Source organism: Eriocheir sinensis, chromosome 3, assembly GCF_024679095.1.
Source record: "Eriocheir sinensis breed Jianghai 21 chromosome 3, ASM2467909v1, whole genome shotgun sequence".
NCBI classification, from domain to species: Eukaryota; Metazoa; Arthropoda; class Malacostraca; order Decapoda; family Varunidae; genus Eriocheir; species Eriocheir sinensis.
The window spans coordinates 22,952,465-22,964,504 of NC_066511.1; the positions used below are offsets into that span (position 1 = coordinate 22,952,465).

Below are 12,040 nucleotides of genomic sequence, written 5' to 3' on the forward strand. Positions count from 1 at the left end.
GTACCTACACAAACAATGATATAAAATTAAAGTTAGCGTTAAAACTGTTATTTATTGTTGATTTTCGTTCTTTTTTTGCTATAGTTATTTGTCAAAAACTACGAAAATGCAATGTGCTGAGTACGATAATCTGGCAACGCTGGTGTGTGTGAGTGTGTGTGTGTGTGTGTGTGTGTGTGTGTGTGTGTGTGTGTGTGTGTGTTTAGTGGGGGAAGGGGGTAAGGCTTAGCGGTGGCTTCCCCAAAAGGTCAACGTGTAGGTCATAGGTCAGGATCCGCTGCCCCTGAGCCAAGCTGTGGATTATGCACTGGATGCAAATGCCGACTCTAGTTTGTCCTGCGTGTTTTGTCTGTCTGTCTGCCCGTCTGTCTGTCTGTCTGTGTGTCTGTCTGTGTGTCTGTCTGTCTGTCTGTCTATCTGTCTGTCTGTTTGCCTGTCTGTCTGTCTGTCTGTCTGTCTGTTTGCCTGTCTGTCTGTCTGTTTGCCTGTCTGTCTGTTTGTTTTTGCCTGCATGTCCGTTAACTGGGTGTCGGACTAGCTGCCGTCACAGATCAATAAACGGAAGGGCGACCTCGAGAAAAAGGAAAAGAGGGAATAAGTCATTGACATTAGGTCGGAAACGCATCGGGCTATGGAAGTGGAGCAAACGAATACACGGACTCGGAATAGGAAGGCATAGGCGACCAACTAACATCACGAAAAGACAGAGATAGACAGAGAATACAAAACCAGCCAACACACTAGGTAGGTAACTCACCGGGCTATGGAAGGGTAGGAGATGCATACAAGGACTGGAAATAAGAAGGCTTAGGCGACCAACTAACATCAAGAAAAGACAGAAATAAGACAGACAGAGAATACAAAACCTGCCAACACTTTAGGTACGAAACTCACAGGGCAATGGAACGGTAGGGGATGCATACACAGGATGGGAAAAGGGAGGCCTATGTAGCTAACTAACCAAGAGACAGCCAGACAAGTAGACAGACAGATATAATAAAAATTGGGAACAGATCTTGGGCCGCTTTCACAGTCACTTTGCTTGTTTTGATTGTTACCAATGGCGGGGATCGACGCTATAATTTTCCACGTGAAACTGGCCTATGGGGTAGTGGCGGCTGCAGAGGAAGCGAGGGGTGTTAAGAGTGTGTGGCAAAGTGCGGGGCTAGGCTAACCCCGCAGCCGCCACTACCGCATCGGCCAGTTTAACGTATAAATACTATAACGTTGATCGCCGCCATTGGTAACGATTAAAACAAACAAAACGACTGTGAAAACGGCCCCTAGTATAAGAGAACCAACCATAAAGATAGACATATAGTTAAGATATATGTGCAAGGAAAATAAGATGAGATTAGTGACGCGTTAAAAAAAATAGGAGCAAACAAATAATTCAAAAAGACACTGGCTAAAGAAAAAACACAAACAAACATACGAACGAGACTCCAAAATACACCTGTGGACACGAACAAAATATAGATACGGGTGAACAAGATAAGAAATAAGTAGACAAAAGGTAAAGAAAAGAAAAGAAAAACGATGGGCGATTTCCGTAGAGCACACAAACATTCAAGGGAGAAGTCAGGAGGAGAAAAATGAAGAAAAAGAGACATACAAGAAAGAGGCAGCAAACAAAACCATAACTAAGTAAATAAAACAATATATATCATGAGACGAAAACTAAACACTGAGCCACATGAAAAAAAAATGAATGTCTGGAAACGAATGTGGGAGTAAGTATTTATGAAGAGAAAAAAGGGAGAGAAGGAAAACCCAAAAAAAATAAATAAAACAATATATATCACCTGGAAATACTGAGACGAAAGCTGAACACTGAACCACACGGAAAAAAAAAAAAATCTCTCTAAACGAATGTAGGAGTGAAAATTTATGAAGAGAAAAAAGGGAGAGAAGGAAAACAAACAAAAAAATAAAACAATATATATCACCTGGAAATACTGAGACGAAAACTAAACACTGAGCCACATGGAAAAAAAAAATGAATGTCTGGAAACGAATGTAGGAGTGAAAATTTATGAAGAGAAAAAAAGGAGAGAAGGAAAAACAAAAAGGAAAAAAAAGAAACATAGAAGAAAAACACCCAACAAACAAAAACAACAACATACACCTAACTGAAAAAATCAATACATCATAAAGTTAATTCCTGGACAAAACTATCACGAGTATAGAAAACAAAATAAATAAACCCGTGGGAGGCAGAGAGAAAGAGAAAACCTTGAAAAGAATGTGAAGGGTAACGGGACAGTCATGAAGTATAGGAGGAGGAGGAGGAGGAGGAGGAGGAGAAGAAGGAGGAGGAGGAGGAGGAGGGAGGGAGGAGGAGAAGGAGGAGAAGGAGGAGGAAGAGGGGGAGGAAAACAAGGAGGCATACATTCAGGGACCTCGCTCACCTTCTGCTCCACACACACACACACACACACACACACACACAGGGTTGCCAGAAAAGGAGTCACACCCTTCTCTTCCCTTCCTTTCTCTTCTTCTCCTTCCTCTCTCTCGTGTACCTCCTGCGGCGACATCTCCTTACTGCCCTTGGGGGGGGGGGACGGAGAGAGAGAGAGAGAGAGAGAGAGAGAGAGAGAGAGAGAGAGAGAGAGAGAGAGAGAGAGAGACGTCGAAAAATCATCCTTACCTTTTACGAGACGGCATACAATCAACCACCTGATGATAGGAAAGGCCGCCAGAGGGAGGAGGAGGAGGAGGAGGAGGAGGAGGAAGCGAGGACAAACTGGAAGATATATATCACTGCCCTCCCATCGACCTTTTTTTCTTTCGCCCTTTGTCACGTCATCAAGGCCGGGCAAAAGAAAGGACTATAAGGAGGAGGAGAAAGCTAGGGCAATATCCACAACCCCTTCCTTCTCTACTTCCCTTCATAACATCCCATGCCTCAAACATCTCTTATTCTTCCCCTACCTTGCTTTCCTACATTCCTTCCCTCTCTTCAAACATTTCGTCGCCCAAGAACATACATTTTTACAAGGCTTTCATGGGGGTTGTGTGGGATTTTCATGGGAAGTTTTATAACCCTGGTGGTAGTCAGACAAATCCCCTGTACTACCAAGAACGTAAAAACAGCACCCGTAAGAATATGTTTAACCTCTTTTTTTAACCTTAGGAAATGATTGATGTGAAAGCCGGAAACGTCTAAGGATCCCAACAGAAGACTATAAACTAATTTCTGTCTTCAGTACTCACCTTTCTCGAACTGAACATTCTGGCGACTGAAGGCGCGCGAAAAGGCATCGAAGACCCTGGTGTGTGCTTCCGCAAGGTGAACTTTTTGCTCCTTCGACGTTTTCCCGCCTCCTTCCCCTCTTGGCGGCCCCGTCTTGAGGTGGAGGGTGGGGGCCGGGGTTGAGGTGGTGGTGGTGGAGGTGGTGTTGGGGGCAGGGGTCGTTTGAGGGGTCGGAGGCATGGCGGGAGTAAGAGTCAACATACCCTGAGAATACGCTGGTTAAAGGGGCTGCCTCCAGGGGGGATCTTGTCCGCGGCGGTGGTGGTGATGGGGGGTTGAGTACTGGTTTCTGGGGATCCCTTATAAGGACTCGATGACCCAGTGAGGCGTGGGCGTTGAGGACGAAGGAGGTGGAGGTGATGGCGGTGGTGGTGGAGGTGGTGTTTAGGACTGACTGAAGAAGGTCGATGCCCGCCTCAAGCCCTCTTCCTCTTCACTGGTCAGGGCGCCCATGGTTTGAGCCCCCTCTCTCTCTCTCTCTCTCTCTCTCTCTGGGGTTGAGGTGGGCGTCCTCTCAATTCCCTTCTTCAGGAGAGCGGAGGGCGTGACTATTCCTGTAATACTTCCAAGGTCATGCTCGCTATCTCCCTGTACTTAGTTTTTTTTCCGGTGTTCTTAAGTCGATGTCTTTTTTGCAACTTCAAGGACAAGGAACGTGTATATTTCCTCTGGTATTAAGTCTATTTTTCTCGGTAAGGTCTGGTATTTTCTTCCACCATTTGTCTGAGTCATTACGTGTTTGCTCTTGTTTTCCTTATTTTTTGCGTGTGTTTGTCTCACTCGACTTTCACTTTCCTTCTCTCACTGTGTCCGTGTCCTTCCTTCCTCCCTTCCCTTGCGTGTTCTGTTCCCAGGTTGTTATTTTGGCGCGTGCTGGATTTTTTTATTTATTATTTCTCGACATCAATTTCATTCAAGGCGAAATTAAGAGAATGCGAGGTTATATTTTTTCTCATTTTCAAGTGTTTTCCTGGAATATTTATGGGGAAAAAGTGTTACAGGTGAAGGACAAACGAAGCAAACAACGAAAGCGACAACAACGACGATAATGATCATAATAAAAATAACAAAGATAATAAAACAATAACACAAATAAAAAATGAAATAACTCTAAATCACACACAATAAATTGAACTCCCCCTCCACTTTTATTTATTTCTCTCTCTCTCTCTCTCTCTCTCTCTCTCTCTCTCTCTCTCTCTCTCTCTCTCTCTCTCTCTCTCTCTTTAAAACATGAAACGACTGAAATTCCGACCAGTAAATAAAACAAACAAACAAGCAAACAGAGACAAGACGATTCTAAAACATGAATAAATAAAGAGAACGTAAAAAAAAAAAAAAAGAAATAAAAGAGGGCGGTCAGCTAAAAAGAGAACGTCACCTCATGAAAGAACGTCCTTCACTGCGCTTGCGTGACGCCCACAACGACCAAGACCGAGACCAAGACGCGAACAAAGCAACGGCAGAAGCACGACAGAGAGAGGAGAGGGTCAGCATCCCCCCCCCCCTCCCTCTCTCTCTCTCTCTCTCTCTCTCTCTCTCTCTCTGAACGGCGCTCCAATTTACTCAATCTCGAACGCCTTTGTTGAGAAGAAGAGCGGCAGAGAAAAAAAAATTATCGCGTATAGCTTCATCTTGATCTCTGCACCATTCATTTACGTCTCTCTCTCTCTCTCTCTCTCTCTCTCTCTCTCTCTCTCTCTCTCTCTCTCTCTCTCTCTGTGGAGAGAGAGAGAGAGAGAGAGAGAGAGAGAGAGAGAGAGAGAGAGAGAGAGAGAGAAACAAATTCGGTATAGGCGTGACAACAGCCACCCATTTTAAAACATTTACGTGTCCTTACAGTCCCACTTTTTTCGCATCACCTTATCAGAAAGTAGCATTAGTATCCCTCCCCTGATAGCGTGTTTTGGAGGGTTCCTGTCACGCCTCCTCCCCACGTATATGCCTATCGATGCTGCCTCGCCTCCGCCCTGCCTTCTCACACCTCCACGCTCAGGGTAAATATGTGGTCTATGTACTTTGCTCCACGCCCCTGCACAAACACACACACACACACACACACACACACACACACACACACACACATAGTCACCTTCCTCCCTTGCAACGGTTCTTATCCTTTCTTCCAAACACTTTTTCTTCCTTACTTTCTTCTCTTTCCCTTATAAGACACTGGCTGGTCATTCTCTCTCTCTCTCTCTCTCTCTCTTGTACCACACTTATACCATCAATTAACTCATTTTGTCATTCTGTCACACCTCCGTATCTGTCTTTATTTTTTCTCCCGCACTCGCCTTTCTTTTCCTTTCTTTTCTCTCCCCATATAAAATTCTGGCCAGCTCTCTATTTCTGCTTTAAGTTCTCTTGTTCTCTCACACCACGCCTACGTAGTCAACTTTCCCCTTTTGTCCTTCCTTCACTGTTCTCATGATAAATGCAAACTTTTCTTCCTTCTCTTTGCGTTTTATCTTTCCGTGGAAGCGCTCGAAGAAGCCACCTTTCGACGGGTTTGCTCATGTTTTTTTTAGCACTTTGGAGGTAAACGAGACACTGCTTAAAAACAAGAATAAGAAAACAAGAAAACAAGAAAACAAGAAGATAAGAACAAGAACAAGAAAACAAGAAGAAGAAAACAAGAAGACAAGAAAACAAGAACAAGAAAACAAGAAGACAAGAAAACAAGAACTAAAAAACAACACTGAAGATGAACAAGTTTTCCTGCATGTGTTCCAGCTCTTTATTTTGTCTTTTCTCTTTTTGGGGACTACTCAGATAAGCTTTTCAATGTTCCGTTTTATTCCAGTTTTCATCTCCCTTTCTCCACTCCTCCCCGCCCGATGCCTCTACCTTTCGCCTCTTCTCCGCCCAAACCAACCCGCCCTGTTACGGTTTCTCCCTTTCCTCCCAGCCCGTTCAGCTCCAGCGCACATGAGTTTGCTCCCTCCTTCCCTCCCTTCCCTTTGATCCCTTTCTTCGCTCCGCCTACACTCCTCTGCGCCCACTCACAGCATCTCTATATCCCTCTCCTTTCGCCTCCATATTCCTATCCAGTGCAAGACTAGCGACTCTTAATTTGGATATGTTTTTTCATGAACACACATTTCAACTTCTACCCAAAATTCTGCTGGATATTATTGTTATTTTTTTTTTTTTTTTTTTACCAACTGGAGGCATGAATTGATAGATATATACGTAAAAGAAAAAAAAAAAAATCAGCTAACGAATGACTCGACCTGTACGTAGATATTGTTGGTTCTAAGAGCAATAAAACCCCGCCAACTCAAAACGTAAAAAATAGCACACATTTATTTTCAAGTTTTTTTTTTTTTTGAGCCTTTCAAAAAAATGTTCAAGGAAAAATAAAAGTGTCTGTAGTTAGTTACGTTCCATGACCACTCGACAACCACCCACTTAACCACTCATCCACCCACATCAGTCATTAATCCATCCATTTTACTCACCCACCAACCCACACATCCACTTGAGTCGGTCACCCACTCACACTCACACTCACACACACACACACACACACACACACACACACACACCTACATACGTTTACAACCCACTCACTCAGCCTACAAAAAGACTCATTCTGCCCCCATACCCACCCACCCAACCATATCCACTTAAGTACATCATCCACCCACCCACGTACATATCACAACCCACTCACTCAGTCTACAAACAGACTCATTCTGCCCCTATACCCACCCACCCAACCACACCCACTTAAGTACATCACCCACGCACCCACGTACATATACACAACCCACTCTCTCAGCCTACAAAGAGCCCCATTCTCCCCCTTTGGCCACCCACCTCCCTATCCAGCCACCTACAAATACCTTACCTGCGGACTCACCCAGCTTACAAACGGTCCAATTCTTACCAGAGCCACACCCCGCCCCGCCCCGCCCCGCCCAAGCCTCGTCGCCCTTCCCGGTCCAGTGATGATAAACTTCCTTCTCTCGCACCCACGCCGCAAGAAACGAAAGCCACGAATATGGTGAAATAGATCGAAAAGAAACGAAAGTACTGTTACGAATACTGAGACTAATACAGTGGAAAATAGAAGTGGAGGTGGTGATGGTGGTGGTAGTGGTAGTAGTAGTAGTAGTAGTAGTAGTAGTAGTAGTAGTAGTAGTAGTAGTAAAAATAAAGAAGAAATAAAAGAAGAAACAGAAGAAGAAAAGGATAAGGAAAAAGAAGAAGGAGAAGAAGAAGAAGAAAACGAAGATGAAAAAGAAAAAGAGAAAGGAAATAGAAAGAGGGAAAAGGATAAAAATAAAGACGTATAATTTGTAGCTGTGGTAAGAACGTTTTAAAAATCATCATCACCATCATCATCATACCAATAACAACGATGATAATAATAATAATAATAATAACACTAAGAGCTACCGACAATAAGGCTGATGGCGACCCAACAAGGAGCAGAGCGTATAACAGCGCGTCAAGGAGAAAATGAGCTAACTTTAAAATGAGAGAGAGAGAGAGAGAGAGAGAGAGAGAGAGAGAGACTGACTTTCTCGCTCTCTCCTCACGTGCAACACCACATCTCCTTCCTCCTCTTTCATTTCCCTCCTCCTCCTCCTCCTCCTCCTCCTCCTCCTCGTGAATGATGCTACGTGTAAACTCAAAACCCAGAAGCAACAAGTGGGTAAAGAGAGAGAGAGAGAGAGAGAGAGAGAGAGAGAGAGAGAGAGAGAGAGAGAGAGAGAGAGAGAGAGAGAGAAAGAAAGAAAAAGGAAAGAAAAAAGTGTTCCTCCTATTATGCTACTCACTGAACACCCCCCCCCCCCAAAAAAAAAAGTGGGCAAATCAGAATGAAAATTATAAGCAATTCTCTCTCTCTCTTTTTTTTTGCGAGAGAAAATAGAAAGAAAGAAAGAAAGAGAAAGGAAAGAAAAAAAAGTGTTCCTCCTATTATGCTACTCACTGACCCCCCCCCCCCAAAAAAAAAATCAGAATGATAATTATAATAATTTCTCTCTCTCTCTCTCTCTCTCTCTCTCTCTCTCTCTCTCTCTCTCTCTCTCTCTCTCTCTCTCTCTCTCTCTCTTTTTGCTCTCTCTTCACGGTATAATGCGGTCTACTTAAGCTACATTAACCGGAGCCTGAAGTTTCCGGTCTGCTTACTGTGAGTTTAAAAGTATAAAAAAAAAAGTTGTTATTATTATTATTATCATCGTTATTGGTATGATGATGATGATGGTGATGATTTTTAAACGTTCTTACCACAGCTTCAAATTATACGTCTTTATCTTTATCTCTTCTTTTTATTCTTTTATCATCTTTTTACCTCTTTCTATTTCCTTTCTCATTTTCTTTTTCATCTTCGTTTTCTTCTTCTTCTTCTACTTTTTTCTTTTGCATCCCTTTATTTTTATTTTTTTTCTTCTCATGCAAGCCTGAATACGCTTTCGTTAATTATCGTGACGCTGAACAATTTAAGTTTTTTCGATATTCTCTCCTTAGTCACGAGAACTCACTGTTGTTTCACTATATTTTATTTTATTTTTCTCTATCACAACATCACCCAATGCATGTTCTTAGCTTTTTTTCTTTTTACGGTGTTTGTACACAACTAATTTAACATTCTAAATCAGATTCCCGCTAATATCATTACCATGTAGCATTAACTGAATAACTGATTGGCTGATTTTTATTGTCACTGTGGGACTACAAGACATATGGATGGGATAACTTTCTATCCCCGTCTAATACGACCCCAATGAAAAAGATCAATCGCATAACAAACGTCACACTTAACAGCACCACACCACCTTAAGCTTGCCTCTTTCTGTCCCAATCTAACGTAATAATAGTACAGCCTTATTATTTTTTACGTGCCAACATGAGAATAAACTAAAATTTTCACTACCAGACCATGATACCTTTCCTTCTTTAACATAAGTCACAAGAGTGAAACCGATATCATTACTCACTCAGTTCTCCCTAACTTAATCTAATCTAACCTCTCCAACCCACATGTAATTAAAGACTTATTAAACCTATACTGTATTTTTGTATTTTTACGTCTACGCCCATAGCGCCGGTAGGCTTCCTTGAGGGGCCTGGATGGTGTTCGGCCCCAGCCCATCATGGCGCAGGCAAGTGTTTATAGTGGCGCCATCTTCACCTATAGGTCAACACAGAATAACACACATCAGTACACCCCATCACACCACACCTTCATTCTCCACCTCCTCCTCTTCGTCCTCCTTTTCTCTAACCAAAGCGTGGGTGTGTGCGTGTCTTTGTCGCTAATACCAGACCTCGCCAAAGTAGAGCAAACCACGGTGACGCTTTATCTCTCTCTTTCTCTCACTTTCTTGCCCTCTTTGAATACCTCGTCTCAGCGTTCGTAAAAGGAGAGCGCGTCCCGTATATTCCTGAGAGAGTTTATGGGAGTCTTGCATGGCCCGGCTCCACTGCATCTGTGAGGTTTATGATTCTGCCACTTCTTAATGGTATCGTGTGGGGCTGGGAGTTAGTGTTGTAGGGGAATCTAATTGTATATGTCTAGAGGTGGGGTTGAAAGGTAGCCCGGGGGGGGGGGGGAGAGAGAGAGAGAGAGAGAGAGAGAGAGAGAGAGAGAGAGAGAGATTGACAGACATACAGATAGACAGGCAGACACTGACATACAGATACAGATAGACAAACAGACACACGAAGATAAAAAGACACGCACATATATACATACTGACACACAAAAAGACACAGACTGAAGCTTGTTACACGCTACATAACGGCAGAAGAACGCTCGACTGTCAACTATAAAAAAAAAAAAAAACTCATAATCATTCAGTCAGTTTTAGGAGCTCAGTAAGACGCGTTGTATTTGCGCTGGATTCCTTTTCTTTGACTAACTTTACGCTTCCCCTCTGTGTGTGTGAGTTTTGAACCCTTGACACAGGATACCGAAACGAGTGAGTCAACGCCCCCCCCCCCTTCCCACCACCACCATCGCTATCCTTCAAAATTCTAAAACCAGCAGAAATATAAACAGAAGCAAGGAGAAAGGACCGAAAGAAAGTACATCATCAACGACCCCTCCCCCCCCCACCACCACTATCCTTCAAAATTCTAAAACCAGCCGAAACATAAAGAGAAGCAAGGAGAAAGGACCGAGAGAAAGTACAGCATGTGAAGCCTTCTTTCAAATTAATTAGCCCAGAAACCCGCCGCTACGCCTAACCGCCGAAAACATCCATTAAATACAATATATAAAAAAAGGGGGAGAAAAAAAAATCCTTTCCACAGGCCATTTATTTCGGCGCCTAATTGGCCTAGATAACACACACACACACACACACACACACACACACACACACACACACACACACACACACACACACACACACACACACGCACACCTGACTGACTCACCGCTTGGCACAGGTACAGACAGACAGACGCGGGAGACAGGTATTTAGATTATGTAAGAGACTTTGATAAGGTGTACATGAATCTCTCTCTCTCTCTCTCTCTCTCTCTCTCTCTCTCTCTCTCTCTCTCTCTCTCTCTTACTTTTCCTTTCTATCAATCTAGCTGTTTATCTATCTATTTATCTACATCTGTTTCTTTTATCTTCATTCTTTCTTCCATCTGTCTTAATTTTCTCCTCCTCAGCCATATATATATTTTTTTTACGTCTACGCCTATAGCGCCGGTAGGCTTCCTTGAGGGGCCTGGATGGTGTTCGGTCCCACTCCGTCATGGCGCAGGCAAGTGTTTATAGTGGCGCCATCTTCTCTGGTCTCTCCGGCTTCCTCTATTTATTATGTTCCTCTGGTTTCCCTGGTTCCCTTTCACCTCATTTGTCCGTCTCTCCTTCTCTCGCTCTCTGCTTCCATTGATCCATCCTTCTCTTGCATGCCACTCACTCTCAGTCCCCTTTCTCGGATTTCCTTTCGTCTTTCCTTCCGTCCTTCCTCTCTTCCTACCCCGTCGTCTTCATTTCTCCTACGTTCATTTTTTGCGCTCTCCCTCCTTTCTGCTTTACTTTGCAGCCTATCTGTATCTATGTGTTTCCTCTGCTCTTCCTCTTTTTTTTGTTGTTTTGTTGTTTTTACATTTTTCCTTCTCCTTTCGTTTCGCATTTTTTGTTCTAAGCTTCATCCTTCTCTCTCTCTCTCTCTCTCTCTCTCTCTCTCTCTCTCTCTCTCTCTCTCTCTCTCTCTCTCTCTCACTGCAGATCCATCTTCCTAAACACACGTGTGGCACTTTTAATGAGAGAGAGAGAGAGAGAGAGTTACATAAATCTAAGTAGGGAAAACATATGTCTGAACTCTGAAGTGTCTGTGTGTGTGTGTGTGTGTGTGTGTGTGTGTGTGTGTAAACGAGACGGTTTAACGTATGTACATCTGTCTGTCTGTCTCGAGGAGGTTTTCGAACATATGGTTGCCTACTTCTCTCCTTCCCTTCCCTTTCCTCTCTTCCTTCTTCCTTCCGTTCACATCCTTTTTTCCTCCTTCCCTTTCGTACTTTTGTGTTCCCCTCATACCCCACCCTTCTTCATTTCCTCTCCTCTTTCCTCAAAAAAAAAAAAAAAAAAAAATACATATACAACTGTAGCTATAAATAAATGTTTCAAATGTTTCAAATGTTTCCCTTCCTTCTTTCTTCTTCTTCCTTCTCTTTATTCCTTTTACCCTCATCTACCCTCATTTCCCTTCTTCTTTCTTTCTCCCCATCACATCTCTTCCTTCCTTCCTCCTCTCTTTCTTGCCTTCCTTTCTCTATCCTTCCTTGTTCCTTTTCTTCCTTCTTTCC

At 43.2% G+C, this 12,040-nt stretch overlaps 1 protein-coding gene across 7 annotated transcripts in view; it reads right to left on the reverse strand.

Annotated features, from left to right (window-relative positions):
- The window catches only part of LOC127006798 (kazrin-like), a 140,583-nt gene that overhangs the window by 97,864 nt on the left and 30,679 nt on the right, over window positions 1-12,040 (reverse strand). For 6 of the 7 annotated variants that reach the window (XM_050877211.1, XM_050877223.1, XM_050877222.1 and 3 more), the window contains exon 2: window positions 3,220-4,229. The exons of the other annotated variant lie outside the window; for it this stretch is intronic. In XM_050877211.1, coding sequence (XP_050733168.1) covers window positions 3,220-3,460 — 241 coding nt within the window. In that variant the 5' untranslated portion in view covers window positions 3,461-4,229. The remainder of the gene's footprint in view (window positions 1-3,219; window positions 4,230-12,040) is intronic. 7 annotated transcript variants of the gene reach the window in all.